The sequence below is a fragment of the Emydura macquarii genome, unplaced genomic scaffold (assembly GCF_026122565.2).
Source record: "Emydura macquarii macquarii isolate MOO-44397 ecotype Brisbane River unplaced genomic scaffold, CSIRO-AGI_Emac_v2 contig_369, whole genome shotgun sequence".
Taxonomy (NCBI): Eukaryota; Metazoa; Chordata; order Testudines; family Chelidae; genus Emydura; species Emydura macquarii.
In genome coordinates this window covers 3,799,345-3,818,818 of record NW_027130506.1, presented here as the reverse complement: position 1 = coordinate 3,818,818, position 19,474 = coordinate 3,799,345, and the positions used below count along the sequence as shown (strand labels likewise).

Below are 19,474 nucleotides of genomic sequence, written 5' to 3'. Positions count from 1 at the left end.
TTAAAAAAATATCAATGGAAGCTTTGCCATTGACTTCACTGAAAGCAGAATTAGGCTCTAAGGATGTACATGTCCCACAATATTACCATCTTTTTACCTACAAGTCAGAAAAATAATGAACTGATCAGCTGTGCTTTCATATAAATGCCAGAGTGATGAAATAGCCCTGATGCAGTATTTTGCCAGCAGGGGAAAAAACAACAATATAAAAAGTAACTGGGAAATTGTATTCAATATGGAAGTTCTTGAATTCAAAGGGAGACATGATCAATAGCTTTATCCAGGATAATGTCTAAGTTAACTGCTAAAACACATCAGCAAGATTTTGATTTTTTTAAAGTGAACCAGCTGACTGATTACCCAGTGCAAAATCTTAGATAACGAAATTGAACAATGCAGTACTGTGGCAAATTGCCCGCTTTGCTCTTGTATAGTGGGTCTGTGTGATGGGTCGGGACACCACCTGTTGCCGCTGTCTCTGGGCAGTTCCTCTCCCAGCTCTGGCCGGAGCAGGGGTTTTTATCAGGACTCTAGCTGAGCCTTAACTGGCCTCAGGTTCTTCTAATTAACCTATTATAACCCCGTCTCAGTCTGCAGGGAACAAGGCCCTGACCATTCTGGGGCTTATATATCTCCCTTCTGTTCGTTTTGTAACTGGCAACAAAATTTTAAGGATCCCTAAGTCCAAGGGACATGCTCCAGACCTTCCGGAGGATCTGTACCACTTGATCAAGAAGGCTGTTGTTGTTCACAAACATCTTGAGAAAAACAGAAAGGATAAAGATGCCAAATTTCGTTTGATTCTGATTGAGAGCAGAATTCATAGGCTGGCTCGCTACTACAAGACCAAGAGAGTACTCCCACCCAACTGGAAGTATGAGTCATCCACAGCCTCTGCTCTGGTCGCATAAGAGTTCACTCTTCTTTTTACTGAAAGAATAAAGTCACATTAAAGAAAAAAGAAAAAAAAAAGACAAACATGCTGTGTCTGAAGGCACTAAGGCTGTCACCAAGTACACCAGCTCTAAGTAAATTTTAAGACCCTCCAGCTGCCGTCCGGCCCTGCTGTCTCGTAGTACATATATACTTATAAAATAACAAGGATTACACCATTTTCTCAAAATGGAGCAGTTTTTCCACATCAAAAACTGAAAAGCCATAATCATATTTTAGTCCATTTAGAAATTCTGTGTTTATGTAAAATAAATATAATTCAGGTAACTGGAAAATGATTGCAAGACCAGAACTGAACAGTTCCTGCCTCTGGGGTAATTCTTACACAGGATTAAATCATATTTAAATGGGAAAACTGTGTTCCAGGTACTCAAGCACTGTAAGAAGTAAACTCTTCACTCTGTGCAGTCACTCTCACACCATTGCTCCCCCTACACCAGTGCAGCATGAAGAGATAGGAGTCGGAAATAACTGTATAGTGGTAGAATAAGACTTATACCACATCCTGGTTTGCACGAATAGGGAAGTAAGTAACCAAAATTATAAACACACTGCGCCAAAGTAGGCATAAGGCCCCTATTCACATTTGACTCAATCCTCATCCCATCGACTTAAATGGGATAGGATCAGGTCTGTTTAGAAAAAGGATAATGTTGCACTTTTAGCTTCCAAATTCAAAACGTGGAGATATCATTTGGGGGCATTTTGAGGCCATATTAATGGGAGTTTATAAAGTATGGAAGGTACTATATAAACGCATAATGTTGTTACAGCCCAAGTTACAGTCTAATAGCAGAGCTAAATGGGACAAGCATACGCTCTGGCACACCACCCTCTGGCTTCAGACTGCTCGGATACGCTGCAGTTTATTAGCACAGTGTCTCTAACCAATGAGTTTCACTTGCTGAGAGTAATAAGTGAGTAGCCGGCTCTAATACCGACTACAGGCACACCACATGCAGAGAGAAGAGTGACTATTTCACCTAATTTATACAAGCCCTCCTTCAGCCAAGTACTGCATTTGTTTCATGTAGTATAAGGTTAGGAATCAGTTTTGGGAATAGGGTTTTGCCTGCTCATGGCTGCAAGCCTCGACCATTTTACGAAGTGTAGAATTTTGGCCCCTCTACCTGCAGGTTAACTCCTGCATAACAATTAATCCAATTTTCTAATTTATTATGCAGAAAATGAATTTACATTTTCAGCTATGAAGAACATATGCAAGAAAACTACCAATATTACAGGGATGGCCAAACCCTGGCTCAAGAGCCGCATGTGGCTCTTTTACAGTTAAAGTGCAGCTCGTGGAGTCCCCTACGCCCCCATCCCATACTCCGCCTACCAGACTGGGGTGGGGAGTTTGAGGCTTCTACCCTGCAGTGAGGGGTAGAGCTAGAGGTTTCTGCTCAGCAGGGAGGCACCTCCTGGGGCTCAGGGCTTCTGCCCCATGGGGTGCACCTGCTGGGGCTTCAGCCCTTCAGGGAGGGGGATCTTGGGGCTTCCTGACTGTGGGAGACACCTGCTGGGGCTCGGGCTTCGGAAGACATGCCTTGTGGGGCAGAAGCCCCAAGCCCCATCACCTCACCACAGGGCTGAAGCCCTGAGGCCCGGCAGACGCGCCCTGGCTCTCAAACTTCTGAAGATTGTTGTGTGTGGCTCACAGGATCAGTACGTTTGGCTACCCCTGTAATATTAAGTAGGAAAAGCTACATTATAAAATTAAGGTTTGTTCAAGAGTAAGTGCAGTGCTAGTTTTCAAACTCCGGTTACTAATTTAAATTTAACATTCGTTCATCATTAAACATGATATATTAAAGAACTCTTGAATACAGATATGCATGATTTTAAAGAAAGTAACCAATTTGATGATCACAATGGCACGAACTATTTATGCTCTTAAAACTAGATTGTTAATTTAAGCAAGTCTCATTAAATTATATATAGAAACTTAATTTCTGTCTTATAGCTACATCATAAGAGGTAAAAACAGAAAAGTAACAAATGTGAATATGGTAGTAGAATAAGTAAGTTAAGACTTACCTTCTTATGGTAGGTAACATCCTGTCTCCACCAAAATCTTCACTAAAAAAAAAAAACTATTGGGTTTTGGAAAAGAAAATGTCAGATTAAATTTGGCCTAAAAATTAGTTTCAGCAAACAGAATAGAACTTTTATAAAAGTTGGTAACAGTAGAAATAGTTCCATGCAATGTAAAAATCAAACAAACAAACAAACAAAACAAAAACAAAAGAAACATTTTTAAGCAGTTTGTTTGCAACTCAACATCCTAGGCATCAGAGCCTAAAAGTGAAATTAACTGAAGATGGAACTAAAGGTGAAATTAACTAGTTTATTTCTGTTGTCTACATTGAAAAGTAGTATTACCATTATTACTGTATGCATGATAGCAGCGAAAGACCCACTGTAGGAGGCACTATACAAACAAGACTCCACCTCACCTCAGAGTTGGCTATCTAATTTAAATAAATTAGGCCCAGGTTTTCAAAAGGAGCCTATGAGACTTAAATACCTAAATCCCAGTTGGAAACCGACTCCTTAGAGCTTGTCAACACAGAGAAATTGCGCTGCTTTTATACCAATATAGTTAAGGCAGTACAAACACTCCAGTGTGCACACATTATACAGTATGAATGGGCCAGTATAGCTTTTTGCTGGAAAGCTTGGTCTACAGGTTTTGTACCTGTTTCTTTGTACCAGGATAGGTTTTATACCTATTTTCATTAGGGGAGTGATTTTAATACCAAAATAGTTAAAGTGCCACATTCCCTACTATGAATGCATTTATATCAATATAAAGATACCTAAGACTAGTATCACTTATTCCCATTCCCTACAGGAATAACTATACCAGTGTAAGACTCCTTTCATTTAAAGGTGTTTGTAACATAGGTAAGGATTTTATTTTCTTTTAAATTATTTTTAAATGTGACAGTGCATCATTAAAGCAGCACTGGTCAGTCTCCTTCATTTCCACAGATAAAATAGTTCTTGTTCTGTTTAGGAAGCCAGTGCTTTCAATTTCACAGCTGCCTTTAGTTCAATGGTACTGGAGGAACTTGTTTTTTTCCGCAATGTGAAAATGCATTTCATTGATGGGATTCTAGGAATAGGCTTAAAATATCAAATTGTTACAAGAGAAACATATGAAATGAGAATTGATATTGGAAATCCATGAGATTAAAAGACAAAAGTACAAGCAACCTTATTCTGGATTAAGCTTTTACAAGCCATTTTACTTGAAGGTTCTTTTTTTACATTGGTTGCTTTGGAGGACAAACTCTACGGAAAGCTGTGTCCACTTTCAAAAAAAATAAAAAAAAAAAAAGAATCAAAACCATAAAACAACTGCTGTAAATGGCATGTTTAATTTTGCGTTAAAATTTGTGTTTTTATGTTTTACGCTAAAATTGGAGGTTACTCTGCCTTCAACCCTAACCATAATTTAATCTGAAGAACAACAGGGAATTATAGCTAGGTAAATTATAAAATGTGAGAGGAGTTTTATTGCATTGTAAATCTTTCCAGTTAACTACTTTTTGTTCTTCAAGTAAGTTATGTATAGTACAACTATCTTTCCTTAAAGACTGTGAAAAGAGAAGAAATAAAAGTCTTGTTACTACAATTAAATTTGGAATTTTTTATTAATCTAAAATAAAAATCTGTACAACACATATAAAAATGTTTATGAAAACATCAGTCACAGACCTTTAGACAATGAAGCATATAAATATGCATATAGTATAAAATGCAATGTTCATTACAGGTTTTTTTTAATTAAAATCTCTTAATAAAACACCTAAGGCCACAACACACTATTGGACTTGGGAATTAAATCAATATACCAAGTTTTTTAAATTCTTTTTTTTTTTTGGTCCTGTTACCTGCCTTTATACTTTTGTTGTAATGCACTGTGATTGCTCTATGAAGTTTGAGAACCGGTTGTAAACTCCATTCATATGTAATGATTCATCATCATTACTTGTTGGTCTTTTCCAAAACCCATTCAATCACCTATAAAAATAAAGGATAAATTAGGTTTTCAAAGTTGGTTTAATTTCAACAACAAAAACAAACTGCTGCAATATTATAGACTGAATAAGTATAATCAAAAAGTTTACTGTGACAGAAGTTTTAATAGCTAATGTTTTCACAAAGGAGAAGTCAATGTGTTCAGTATATAGAGAAGTTACAGTCATTAACATACAACTGTTTGTATTTTTTGATCCTACATAATTTCTTGCATTTAAAAATGGCACTTTTTTAGGCTCAGAAGTTGATATACTGTGCCCCAATCTCTCCATGCATTGGTAGCAAAATATACCCTCCATTCTAAATATCCAATGTTTTCCTTTTGAACAATTTCCTGCTTTATAAACTGAAAAACAAATGTTTTGTTTCATTGCTGGACCTGCACATGTAGCTGTTGCTATTCCTCAAACTGGGTGGGCCAATCATGAGTCAATGCTAGTTCCTTAGAGAGATTCTGGCACACTAAGGCCCTACAAGAAGTTGCAGAGCAGGAGAGGCAGCATGGAAATCCTGAACTCTAATGCCTGGTTCCATCATTGACTTGCAATGAGGTCCATTTCCCAATCTGTAAAAATGGAGATAACGCTCCCCCTTTCCTCACAGACAAGTTGGTGGGCATTAGCGTGTAGACTGCTGCTAGGGTCCAAAGCTGGTATGGAGGCGCAAGCCTTCTGCATGAGTACGTCTGCTTTACCACCTATCCTTTACAATCAGTGTGGTCTGGGGGTGGACTCTTCTACAGGGGGATAGATGGGGCCCTGGTAGAATAATCCTGAAGAAACTCCATGGTGAGGTCTTGCAGTTTTCCTCTCAGTTAGCCTCTCCTCCCTCAAAGGTTTACTATGGGAATGAACAAGCCAAATCTTTACATTTTACTTTATAGTGTAGAGAACAAAAATGGCAAATTTCCACTGTGCTCATCATCATTACAAAGTTTCTTTAATGAGGTGTCCAGGATATAAATCAATGCATGGATAAATTTATGGACAGGAGTATTTTCTCCCAGTACTTTCCCCATCTTAAAATTCACGAGTTCTCCTCACAGCTAAATGAACCCAGTCAGCCTTCCCTCAGATTTCTAGTTACAGATATCTCCGGAGGTTGGCTCTACCATTTCTATAATTGTTCGTTTAGAAGAATTGTATTTCCTTTTATATCAGTAAAGGCCCTTTATTATTTCAGGACTCTTGAACAGAAATAGACTATCCTTATCAGCAGAGGGAATGCATACTCCCCCAATGGTCCATCAGCACAGAGATTTCTCTGTGAAACAGAGGATCGTGTACATATTTTTCTCACTAATGTGTATGTCTGTATGACTATGGCCATGATTATTAGAACAGTTGCTATAGCAAGTCAACATTTGCAACTTAAATTTTTTACTGAGAGAACTAACCTCAAAAAAACTCTCACAATACCAACTAGAGAACAAACAGATGGTCTCCCCTGTTCATTCATTAAAGCCATATACCAACCCACGTTACAATGAAGTAGCAGCAGTATGTTCGACACAGCCGAGTATGAGGAACACGTTTTCAGAACATATGGGAATAGGGTTACCTGTTTAGCATTGCTGTTTGCTGTTTTCTTCATTTCATCAAACAGTCCCCTGGAAGTTTTCAGATCCTAAACATAGAACACATCATTTTATAGAAATTGCAACCACACAGTCTTGAACATATATATAACTCCTCTGGAGCTGATGCTAAAATTAAGTTACCTGAAGAGACTTTCCATGACTGAGGATCTCATAGGGGTCCCTAACTGGGAAAATTGATTATCTAGTTCTTTTCTGAGACTGCCATCTTTGCTAATCCATTAACAATGCATTGTGCCTCTCCCTGCAGTTACCAGGGGCTGTCCAAACTTGTCACTCAAGTTTGGGGTTCAGCCATGCCCTTCCTGCCCCCTGAATGCTTCCAAAGCTGCAGAGATGCTTTTATATGCTGTTCAAAATTCTTAGAGCCGAAGACTGAACATTAAACGATAACCATGCATTTAACTATAACCACTGTGCTCTACAATACATTTGACCAGGTTAGGTGAAATTGCAGGAGACATCAATTCCAGAAAGGAAAATCACCACATCAGGTAACAGATTTTCCATTTTGGAATCTGACCCCTCCCACTACTAATGACACGTAGCAAGCAGGTAAGAATGTAGTAGGAGGAGAAAAAGAGAACTAAGCATCTATACTTCCTGCCCTCTTTAAGGAGAAAATTTTTGCCTCACCCCCAGTGGAAATCTCATAATGTCACAGTACTAGGATGGTTCTACTGCACAGCTTGGGGAAAAATTCAGCATGCCCACCCACATTTGAGATGTGGTGCTACATCACTGAGTTCCACAAAGCAAAGCTTGCACAGGCTCTCTACATTCAAACAGGTTTTTTAGGGGGACAGCCATCAGATTTACAACTACACAGGTCTAACAATTATTCCTCCCTTTGGTGTCCGATGTGAAGACCCTATACCCCCTTCATCCATCATCTCTCCATAGTTTACTGCCCACTCATCCAGGCTGTTGGCTAAGGAGAGAATTTGCCCCTTACTATTTAGTTCCCTATACCTGTAGGGTATCACTTTCAGAAGTGCCTGTGTAACCTAGAAGCCTAAATCCCACTGACTTTCAAAGTCACTTAGGCCCTTTTTTTACCCCAATCTCTTCTGAAAAATGAGAGTAACTGAAAACACAAGACTTCCTGGTGAAAAGTGTTGGATTGCAGTGGAGTGCTACAGCAAGTTCACAGGCACTTTGCTGAGCAACATCATGGAGTCTATAGTTCCAGCCACTTGCACAAATTCTCCTTCTTTTCGGCCAATAGTTTTGGCACAGTTGAGAAAGGAAGGACTTTACAACAAGAAGTGAAGATTAGACTCAGCATGAAGTTTATTGACATCTCTCTCTTCACCTTGTAATCAATGGACTTTGTCCAGAACAAAGAATGTGCTCTTCATTGTCACAAGAGAAACATAATGGTTTCCTAAAGCTTTAAATAAGTGAGGGGAAGTTTTTGAAACCTCTGCAATCAGTGTTTAGATTAGATTCTAAAAAGGGAACGAAAAATACAGAAAGTGTTAGAGACAGATTGATTATTACTGCAAGTCAAGTCAGGAGAGGGCTTCTGATGATGGTCTCCAGACTGATTGGTTCCGTTATCCATTGAGGGAATCCAAATATATAGTGCAAAATAACTGCAGCACAATATAAGGCATTGATAAAACTACTCACGAAGGTAAAGCATGTTCAATAGATATAAATAGCACTGCATTTACACATCAGATTGGTGTAAGTTGGTCAGAAAACAGATGTGAGAGGGTACAAACAGTAAAGTACGGTAATTTTCATCCATTAAATACCAAACAGGTGTGCAAAGCAAGTGCAATTTAGATACAGAGGTGACAGAAGGAGTTCAGGGGCCATGTAGCAACAAAACTAAGAGAAGAACATAAGATAAAGCAGCCGCTCCTCTGCCCCCTCCCCTCCTTCTCTCCTACACCTTCTTTTTGGTTGATTTTCTTGCTACATCTTTCTTCCAACTCCTCAGTATATGTTACTCCCACACAACAGTAATTCAGTGCAAGTTACTTTACTTTACCATATACACCCACTTACACACTGGAAAAACGGACCTAACTTGTATCACTGAAATTTCCATATCTTAGAACAGTTCTACATTTGGTCCAAAACACTTGTCTTGTTGGAGAGGGAAGATGAGAGGGAAGAGCAGGCCATGCTAAACTTTCTTGTGTAGAACAGAAACAACAGATGGTCATGGTTGGTCAGTAGCTCCAGTGGTTGTGAAGTAACACATTTAAATAAGCACCTCACATGCAACTCAATTTATCAAACTAAAGGATTAAAAGGATTTGAAAAATAGACATTAGAAACATCCTTACAGTGAAACGAACCTACATTCTGCTTGCTACTGAAATTCACAATTTCTTCCATAACAACTTCTTGATAAAGTATATGTGTGAAAAGTATATATTGACTAAATATAGAATATGGGCTTGATTAGTGAAAAGAAACAGCTTTAAAAACAGCCCCTGAATTCCACTATTTTTCTAACAGCAAAATGGTAAGCTCCATCAGTAATGAAACTTTAGCCAGATTGAAGAGTCCAAAGTTTTTTCCTACACTCTGCTGATTTACACTTGTTGATTGCTAATATTTTATTTTCTTAACACAGTCACAAGGAAATAGTGACACTGTCAAGTCTGGGCCTCCTAGAATTAGATTTACCAATTACATTCAGGATGATAGGATTCTTGTTCAATTTTATAATTGTTTGCTCTTCATCTTGGAAACACAACACGGGTTCATGTGTCCAATAGCAGACAATCTTAGCTCTGGATCCTTCATCACATGGTTGTGCTGAGCAATTTCCCTTTTAATGCTCTCATTTTATGAACGTTTTCAGCAGTCAGGATGCAAATAGAGCAAAAATATATATTTTTAAAAGGTGTAATATTTGGGTCAATCTTGAATGTCATATCTCTTTAAAGGTGTTAATCCTGGATGTAGTTTTGATGGAGTAACTACACATATATACAATTGAGAGAGCAAGAGGAAAAAAAAAGTACCTTTAAATAGAACTTGGATATCTCAAACAGACGTTGGCTGCATGATGCAAAGCATTTGTGGTTCTCTGCAATACCGTGTTTTCTGAGTGTTTTAGCCACCACTTCCGTCAGCATCTTGGAGACAACACAGGCACACTTAGGAATTAGGATCAATTATCACCATGAAAAGCTTTGCAGTAACCCACTTTTAAAGAATACACCCATACATAACTTCTTCCCCTTCTGCCCCAAAGGTTAATTTTAGGGAGGTAGCTTAGTGAATGAGACTGGAAGTCAGGAAATCCTCGGTCCTAGCCTCAACTCTGCCATTAGTTCATTGGGCAGCTCTGGACAAAGTAATTTAACAAAGTTTCCATTTCCTTCATCTGGAAAATGAAGAGAATACCTACTTCACAGGAGTACTGAGGATTAGTTAATATTCATATAGTGCTTTGAAGATGGAACACTATATAACTGCTAGGCATTATTTAAAATAAAAGTGATACTATATATTGTATTTTCCTGCTTCTCATATGCTCGAGGGGAATAGAAAATCCTCATTTTCATATGTTTCATAATTCATAGAATTTAAGACCAGAAGGGACCATTAGATTCTCAAGTCTCACTTCCTATATATCACAGGCCATTAAATTTCACACAGTTACCCCCATACTGAGCCCAAGAACTTGTGTTTGGCTAAGCATATCTTTGAGAGAGGCTTGACACAAAGATATGGAGAATCCACCACTTTCCCTGTTAGCTTGTTCCAACAACTGACCACCCTCAATGTTGAACATTTGTGCCTTACTTCTAATTTGAATCAGTCTGGCTTCAGCTTCCAGCCACTGGTTCTGGTTCTGCTTTTTTCTGCTAGATTAAAGAACCCTTTAATAGCCAGTATTTTCTCTCCATGATAATACTTACTTGCTCTAATCAAGTCACCTCTCCATCTGCTTTTTGACAAACTAAGACGACTGAGCTCTTTTCATACATCCAAAGTTAGCATTAGCTCTTTTTGCCACATCACACTGGGAGCTCAATTAATTGCCTGTCCATTATAACCCCTAAATCCTTTTCAGAGTCACTGATTTATAGGATACGATCCCCCACTCTATAGATATGGGCTGCATTCCTTGTTTGTAGGTTCATAACTTTGCATTTGGCTGTATTAAAACACATTTTGATTGAATGGGCCTAGTTTACCAAGCAATCCAGACTGCTCCACATCCTATCCAGTCCCCATCATTATTTACCATTCCACCAACCTTTGGGTCCTCTTACAAATTTTAACAGCAGTGATTTTGTATTTCGTTCCAGATCATTAATGCAAAAGCAGAGTAGTGTCAAGGGTTGGACCAATCTCTGTGAAATCCCACTAGAGATAGACATCCCCATTTGATGAAGATTCCTCACTGACGACTATTCTGTGAGCTCTGTCAGTAAGCCTGTTCTTAATGCGGGCTCTATTCACACTGTAGAGTGCTCATTTTTAAATTAGAACATTGAGCGATAGTAAGTCAAACACCTTAGAGAACTCTAAGTATATTACATCTACACTCTTACTACCTTTATCAGCTAATCTTGTAATTTTATCAAAGAATGAAATCTGGTTTATCTGACAAGGCCTATTTCCCATAAAACCATGCTGACTGGCATTAATAATAATCCCACCCTTTAATTTTTTATGTATCGAATCCCATATCAGGTTTTCTATTAATTTGCCTGGGATTGATGTCAGGCTAACCAGCCTATAGTTACCCAGATCATCCTAAATTGCTGATTTTGAATATTGGTACAACATTAGCACTCTTCCAGTACCTCAGTATTTTGCCTGCCCTGCAGCCCGGCTGCCTCTCTGGCAAACAGACTTGGGGGGAGGCAGGGAGGCTGAGCACCCTAGGTCTCTGCCTGCCCCATGTCCTTAGCAGCCTGGCTCTCTCTTTGGGAGCTAGGGGGTGTTGGAACTGGGGTGCTCACCCTCTGGCAGTCAGCCTGGAAGGCTTGTCAATTTCATTTTCTGCAGGCAGAAAGCCATAAAGCTTCATTTTGGTTCTTCCCAGATGGAAATTTCCTGGAAATCCCTTTCTGTGAAAAATTTCATATTTTTAAACTTTTTGCCCCATTTGGGATAGATTTTTCCCCCCCTAAAACTCAATTTTTTCCACAGGAATGGATTACCATTTCCAGAAGTCTCTAGATACAAGTACATCATCCTGCTTCTTTCCAAATACAGAACAGAAATATTTATCGAACAGTTCTTCCTTTTCTCCATTATTAACAACAGCTTTGCCATCTCTTTCTAGTAATGGGACTACACAATCGCTACAATTTTTGTTCCAGATATACCCTCAAAAAATTCTTCTTATTGTCCTTAGCCCTGCCAACCATGGTTCCTTCCCTGATATCTGGCATCCCTTATCAATTTTCTGTATTTCATAACTTCTAATTTATATTGATTGCTATTTCCTCTTTTTCACATTTGTTATCTTTTGCTGTTTGTTTCTTTCTCTGTTTGCTTGAGCACTCTACTGTGTGTACTAAGTTCTTTTCCTACAATCCTGCATTCATTCCGTACTAGCAGAACTAAGTAATAAAGATTTGGGGATTTGACCCACGTTCTGAAAAAATGCTGAATGAGGCTAAAAATGGGGAAACCCTATCTATTTTTTTGTGGGGGGTGGGGTGAAGGAGGAGACAAAAAAGATATATATTTACCCGTATATGTTTCTGAGATCTTGATTCCTTAGTTGGCTTTGAAGCTTCTGATTCTTGTTCACATCTCTGACTTGCTGGGCCAGCCTCTGCAGTTACTTTGTGGGCCTGACCACTAGGCTGCTTAACAGACGTAGATGTTAGAGACAATGATCTGTCAGACCTTTGTCTTACGACACCTGCTGAATGCTGAATTCCACTTGCCTGAGACAGGAGAGAATCTGTGCTTTCAGTTTTTATTAGTCTGGAGGGAAAAAAAAAAAAAGAAAATCAGATTAGAAGGGTTTATGGGCTTGCTGGTTTTGCCTCAACTATAAAAAGATGTTATAACTGCTTAAAGATTGAAGATATGCAGGACACTCAAAGAAATGAAGGCTGAAAATGGGAAGCAGTGACAAACTAATAACAAAACAACGAGGGATCTGACGAAGTGGGTGTCTAACTACGAAAGCTTATGCCCAAATCAATTTGTTAGTGTTTAGGGTGCCACCGAACTCTCATTGTTTTGCTACAACGGAGTAACACAGATACCCCCTTGGAACTAATAACAGAATTTCCTTCCTACAAGTGAAGAAAGACCATCTTCCTTTACATACTACTGATTTGTTTTCCGTCAGTTAAACCTAGAACAGACTGAAGGGGTCTTTTGTATAACTTATGCTACAGAAAAACTAGATTTCGGACAGAGGAGACACATGAAATTTAAATGTGGACAGGAAAACTCCAGGAATTTCTTCCCTCTGCCCCCATCTTGATTGACAAACTTCCTTGTCTGAGAGATGCGGATGAGGATCCTCTCCCTATTTAGCCAGTAAAAATTAAGAAGAATAGGACTGCCAAGTCACCAAGTCCAGTGTTCTATTCTCCTCACGAATCTAAACCAAGACAGGGTCAAGGAGAGAGTGCTTGAAACCTCTGTTTCCTTGATCCCTGTTTTTCAAGTTGAGTTTCTATGTTTACTGAAGGGGAATTCTTCAGTTCAGTCGCATGGAGTTATGATGTTTGATCCTTTGACAGTATGAGTGTTTATAACTCCTGGGTCAGGACTCAATCCTCTGAAGCGAGGAACAATCTCAATTCCACTTCTTACTATTTATACAGAACACCAGAATCTAGCAAGGTCTTTGCAGAGGAAGTATATTAAAATCTCCACTTGACACAAATCCTGCTTGAAGAGTAGGGGTAGGACAACAAGCAAGTGTAACGAACACTTTCAGTGGCTGCTAAGCGCATTTTGGCATCTCTCAAGAGACACTCAGCACCTTGCAGGATGCAGCCCTCAATTTCTTAAATTAACATGCCTTGGGTCTGTGGTTTTGATGCATCTAATACTGTCAATGGGAGGTCACATTTGAGAAATCCCAAACTGATACAAGAGGGATTAAACAATTTGAACATTTATTCAGATACTCCTTTAAAAAAAATCTTAAAATGAAAAGAAAAATGTGTTTACACAAGAGACTGAAATATTTCATACTAGGATTTTTTATTGTATTTAGTGCACTACCTCTTGTTGGGATAAAAGCAATCCAAGTCTTTTGATTTGCGTTTTAGTCTTGATGCTTCTGTTCTGAGTTCACTTTGTAAAGATTCCCCATCAGGGACACTTCCAGGCTCTGATAAAACGGCAGGAGACGGAAGAGGGCTCAAGACACATGGTACAGGACAGCACTCTTTAGTACAGGTAGTCTGTGTTTCATAGCGAATAAGACGAGTCTGAAGTTCAGCAAATTTCACATCTCTCTCTAAAGCTTTTCGGTTATCAAGACAGTATCTAAAATTGAAATAAAAAAATAACAGAACCACAAAGCCAGTAATCACTGTAACACCTGGGGAATTTTTTCCAATTTGACAACTGCACTGAATGACCTAATACATTACATTACATGATAAACTCTCTCATGGATTCTGCTACATTCAAGTCAATAAGATGAAGTTGGGTTACATATTTAATATGAGCCAAATCCCACTGTCCTTACCCAGTTCTCTCTCACGTAACATTTCCATTGTAGTCAATGGACCACTTGCTTGAATTACTGAATGCAGGATTTGGCACTATGGAAGTCTTGTTTCTCCCTTTAGCATATACTGGGATGTTGACAATAGATTGTGTTTCTCTTATAAATATAATCAGGCTCTTGTTAAATGTCTACAGTTATAAATCCCTTTGCTTTATGTTTTACTGAAAGCTTCCCCCACATGAAAGACATTTGCCTTCTAGTAATGCATTAAACTACGTGACTTCCAAATACGACAAGGACTGCATAAGAATCTATATAGTATAGAAAATAACCCCAACCCAAATCAGTGGTTTAAATATTCCCAATATCTCAGACCTTGTTGAGAACTTCAAACTCAGTGGAATCCACCCACATCAGGTACTCTTTTTCAGAGTACAAGGATTAAGATTATGGGCAAGAAAAATCACATTCAAGCAAAATAGGCAATACAACCTGAACAATATACTTCAGTTCCTTTCCCAGAATCCTTTTACACACCTCCTCCAAAGTGCAGTATTTAAAGTGAGCTCTGACTCTTATGAAAGTTTATTTCTATCTATTCTTTCTCAAGTATTCCTAGGGAGCCCATCACTCTATTATCTAGGTCCATGTTATTCATTCTCCTCCCTGCACCCACACCCCAAGTGGTACCCCAATCTTGAAGGTACCCATAAATCAGTAGTGCTAAATCACTGAAATGTGATCATCAGATTAGGATGGAAAACAAAATAAAGACTTCAGGACTCCTTTTGGAAGTCAGGTATCCTGTTTTGTCTCTCAATTGCCCTGCATCATTGAAATGTTCCCTACATACAACAGGAAAGGACAGCAATGCTATGCCATGTGTTTACCAAAGAGAATTGCTGGTGAACAATGCAGGCACTCTCCACCGATCTAGCTTTCCAAAAAGCTTGGCGAGACTCCCTATCCCTAGGAACTACCTAAGCACATGCAAGATGGCCGCCACTGCTATGTGTCAGTGAGATTAAAGACTTGTCTACACCCAAAAGTTGTACTGCTTTAACAATGCCAGTATAGATGAAGAGATGTGATCCCTTAGTGTGAACTCAGTATACTGGTATAAAAAGAGTAATATCGATACAGCTTATTCCTCTATGAGAAGGGAAATAAATATGATGGTTATACCATTATAATTATATCAGGTTACCAAAAAAAAAAAGGAAAAGAAAAATCATGCCCGTAACTAGCAAGCTATCAAATATCTTTTCTACAGTACTTAGATAAAAGCATAAAACAATGTTTTACTGATAGAGAGTGAAACAGTCTGCCAATATCATCTACTGAACAGTCAAGGAAATTTTCAAAGACATCATTACTTTTTATTGAACAAATACATTTGCACATTGATGGTTTAAAACCTTGATATAAACATGTATGTCATTGAGTGTTGCGTATGATCACCAGAACATAGGTACTGTACTGAAAACCAAGGACTAAATCTTGAAGGTCACAGAACATCTGCAAACCCAATGATTTCATATTACTGCTCAGCCTCTACCAGGTTTTGGCCCTAACTGTAGAAATATTGCTTGATTTACTTTGCCCCCAAAAAACGAATTTGCATTACATTGTTGGAAGTAACTTCCACCAACAGCTGGCTAATATTACTACTTAGCACCCGTATAGTGCTTTCATCTTCAAGTGCTGTGAATCAGGGACCTAACACTGTCATAATCAGATCATTACTTCTGCTGATTCTTATATCTGATACTTAGATACTCTGGTGATTGTTATGTGCCTAACACTACTATAAGCTGAAAGACCAGGCTGTTGCACAGGTGTAATTCATAAATTCATGTGTTAAAAAAAAGGAGGGGGAGGTGCTGGGGTGAAGGGCTGTGTGCGTCTGTATTTGTGTGTGTGCTGGTTGTGTTGTTATGTGGGTGGTTGTGTTGACTTGTGTGTGAACTGTGTTGGGCTGGAAGATCTGCACATGGTGGATCTGTATGTGTTGCGTGGATCAATATGGGTGACAGTTGAGCCAAGTAATCTACCCTAGCTGCAGTCTCCTTCATACAAACAATGAAATTTTTGCATGCAAATAAGCAGTAGAGTAAGAGTGATATGTTATCATAGCTAATTCAATCAAATTGCCTAGACTGCTTGGCATGGCATAGATCCTTACTGCAGCAATACACCACTCAGGTGTAATTTGTAAAGTCAAAATGATTGGGAACTTAAAAACCAGAGAGTAACAGACTGTGAAACCCAGTGATGATTCAACCTGGTGATATTCTGAACAAAAAGTGCTTTCAGCTATGCTTGCAGCTGTTTCTATCACTTCATACTGATCCAACAGACAAGCTTGGCTTCAGAGTGACACACACAATGACATTCTTGGAATATTATATAGAAACATGCAGCAATCTTCACCCCACAATTTTCAATTTAAAAATATTGTTACAGACATATCTCATGATTATTGAGCTGAAAACATGTATAATTTGATCTGAAGTAAAACCATACTATAATTTAGACATTTCATTATGCAAATGACACATCTATCCCAGAAACGACAGGCCTGAATTTAGTTGCAGTGAAGTTAAAGCAGCACAACTTGCGTGTGTATAGACAAAGCCAAAATCACATTGTTCATTACCATCAGGGAGACAGGAGTATTGCAGTCGATACGAGTTCAGAAAGTGAAGGCAAAAAAACCAGAAGAGGTTGTGTTTTGGGAGGAAAAAACAAAAACTATATTATGTACAGGACTAAAACCATTTAGTAAACATCCCAAACTTATTTGTAGATCTACAAATTGCATCAGATTGCATAAAGAGGGTCCCACTTATAACTTGGTTTTATGATACATGACAGTATTGAAAAAACAGTCTCTTCAAACAGTGCAAGGAAACTTACTCAAGCCCATGATAATGGCACCCAGCTGCTTTTTCAAAAGACAGACCTCCCAGCTTCCGTGGAGTAAGCTCTGGCGTCAGAAGAAAAGCATTTTCACTAAAAAAAAAAAAAAGGAGCATGTATTTTAAATTAGATCTATATGATAGTATCAAAATTGCCATTTTTGTTTAGTGAGCCCAATATGAATATGAATACCTTGATTGAAGCCCAATATGAAGCTGTGTATTGTGATCTCTAATACTATAACTGATCTGTGCACAAGAGTAACTAAATTAAAAAGCTAGTTTCCAGACAATTTCAAAGGCTAGCACTGAATGCATAGGCAATTACAAATTAAAACCTTCTTCCAGATAGCCTAGATGCTAGGTTGTATGTACAAAAGCTTACAAATGGAAAAGCATTACATTAGGAATTCACGTACATTTATATCTTCATACTATTCAGTACACACTATGGGCATACAATCTACTGCTACTAGTGCACAACCTTCAGTAGGAGACTGATCTGATATGTAAATTTCAACTGAAAATACAGAAAACTATTATATCACATGTAAGATACTTCAACAATTAAGAATATGCAATGTGAAAACATTTCACGTTAGTATATTGCAAAATGTTGATATTAGCCATTTTTGCTCCATACTAAATAGTGTCATCATTTCTGAAAAAAAATATACCTGCCCATGCAAAACCAATACAAATCTTTTAATATATTGTTGTTTGATAGCTTTGACTAATCACCATATTAAGATGTTGAAATTAACTTAAATGGTAAAAATTAGTCAGTCATATTGCAGTGATGAACTGTCTCAGCTCATCATAACTGATGCAGAATCCATGAAGGTGTACTATATTAACTGAACTGTGAGACCCAAACTCATGGTGTAGCTGTGTAGCAAGGTTTATGTGCAATGGAGTGATAATTTTGGAACTGTTAAATACTATGCACTCCGCAATTGCAAAGCATCTTCTTTGAATGTCTTCTGAAGGATGACACCATTGCTGGATGAATTATATGTCTCTTTACATGTCAACCAAAGGACAAACTTGTTCACCAAGTGGAGAACAAAAGTAGCTGACCTCTGTATACTACAATTACCTGGCTTTGGATAATATTTTGAGGCTTTCATTTTGGCTATTTCAGACCGAAGCACTGAAGTGGCATTATACAAAACCACTTGTTCATTCTAAAGCTGTTCATCAAGCTCGTTCACCAAAAGAACATCCAAAAATCATTTGCACAACTTAAGTTCCAGCTTCAAATTACCTTTTCAGATGGACCTGAGTGAATATACAAAAGCTATGAAAGAAAGAAGTGGTCTAATAAGACATAGTGAAGACAAAATCCACAAGCAAGTCCTTGCCTCTACAATGAAGAGGGATGCATGTTACAGCTCTTACCAACCATGTCATCAACAATATGACAAACCCATTTGACCCTGAATCACATTCAGAGGTGCTAATAAAACATTTCTACTGGACTGAATGTAACATCAGATGTACAAGAGTCTCTACTGAAAACAATAGATGTTGGTGAAGAATAAATGGATTTGAGAAAGGTGCAATTGATTCTAATGGGACACAACTTCTTCAGCCCAATCAAGATATAAAGCTTAAAAACATTTGCTCACATGGCCAAGACCACCAAATATGAGTCTAACGAGGGAACAACCACAACAGCTATCTGTCCAGAAATTGTTTTCCGCAGAGCTCTATCCTTCTCAAGATGCAGAGACGATGTTTCAATGGCAACTATTCTTAGTCACCATAGATCCTGTGCCTAAGTCCCTCTTCCATCCTGATGGAACAGACAAACCTGAATTAGGACATCAGCTGGAAGCTCAAGCTGAAAGAATCCAAGAACTAAGATCACACAACAAAGAAACCTCAGCATACATCAGAGATGCCATTCCTGAAGGCAGCATCAAAAGATATTGATTGTTATGGAAAGACCAGATACAAAACCGTCTAGGGCTGTGTGAATAGCTGAGAAGACAGCTACTAGAAGTTTATATCAAGAGGTCAGACTCCTGGTGGGTGAAGGCAGCAGGTAAGAATGAGGTGGAATGCAAACCAAAGGCATGGTTCCCTATCACTCTTCCTAGCACAGCCGTATGTGGTTAGCATTGAGAGAGGTGACAGTATGACAGTGAGTTCTTTGTCCAGTGGCTTCCAGTTAGGAGACAGTCTTCTATCTAAAAAAAAAAAAAAAGAGCTCTGTAGTACCTTAAAGACTAACAAATTTCTGCGGGCATAAGCTTTCGTGGGCTGCAACCCACTTTGTCAGATGCAACTCGTTGTTTTTGTTGT

At 38.5% G+C, this 19,474-nt stretch overlaps 1 protein-coding gene across 3 annotated transcripts in view; it reads right to left on the bottom strand.

The window, feature by feature from the left end:
* Positions 1-4,597: 4,597 nt before the first annotated feature.
* MTBP (MDM2 binding protein) overlaps positions 4,598-19,474 on the bottom strand; it is a 69,266-nt gene continuing 54,389 nt past the window's right edge. For 2 of the 3 annotated variants that reach the window (XM_067530876.1, XM_067530884.1), the window contains exons 17-22: positions 17,163-17,258; positions 13,790-14,056; positions 12,286-12,526; positions 9,592-9,705; positions 6,565-6,630; positions 4,598-4,986 (exon numbers count right to left, since the gene is read on the bottom strand). In XM_067530876.1, the coding sequence (XP_067386977.1) occupies positions 4,951-4,986; positions 6,565-6,630; positions 9,592-9,705; positions 12,286-12,526; positions 13,790-14,056; positions 17,163-17,258 (820 nt within the window). In that variant the 3' untranslated portion in view covers positions 4,598-4,950. The remainder of the gene's footprint in view (positions 4,987-6,564; positions 6,631-9,591; positions 9,706-12,285; positions 12,527-13,789; positions 14,057-17,162; positions 17,259-19,474) is intronic. The other variant, XM_067530894.1, reaches the window with a different exon arrangement.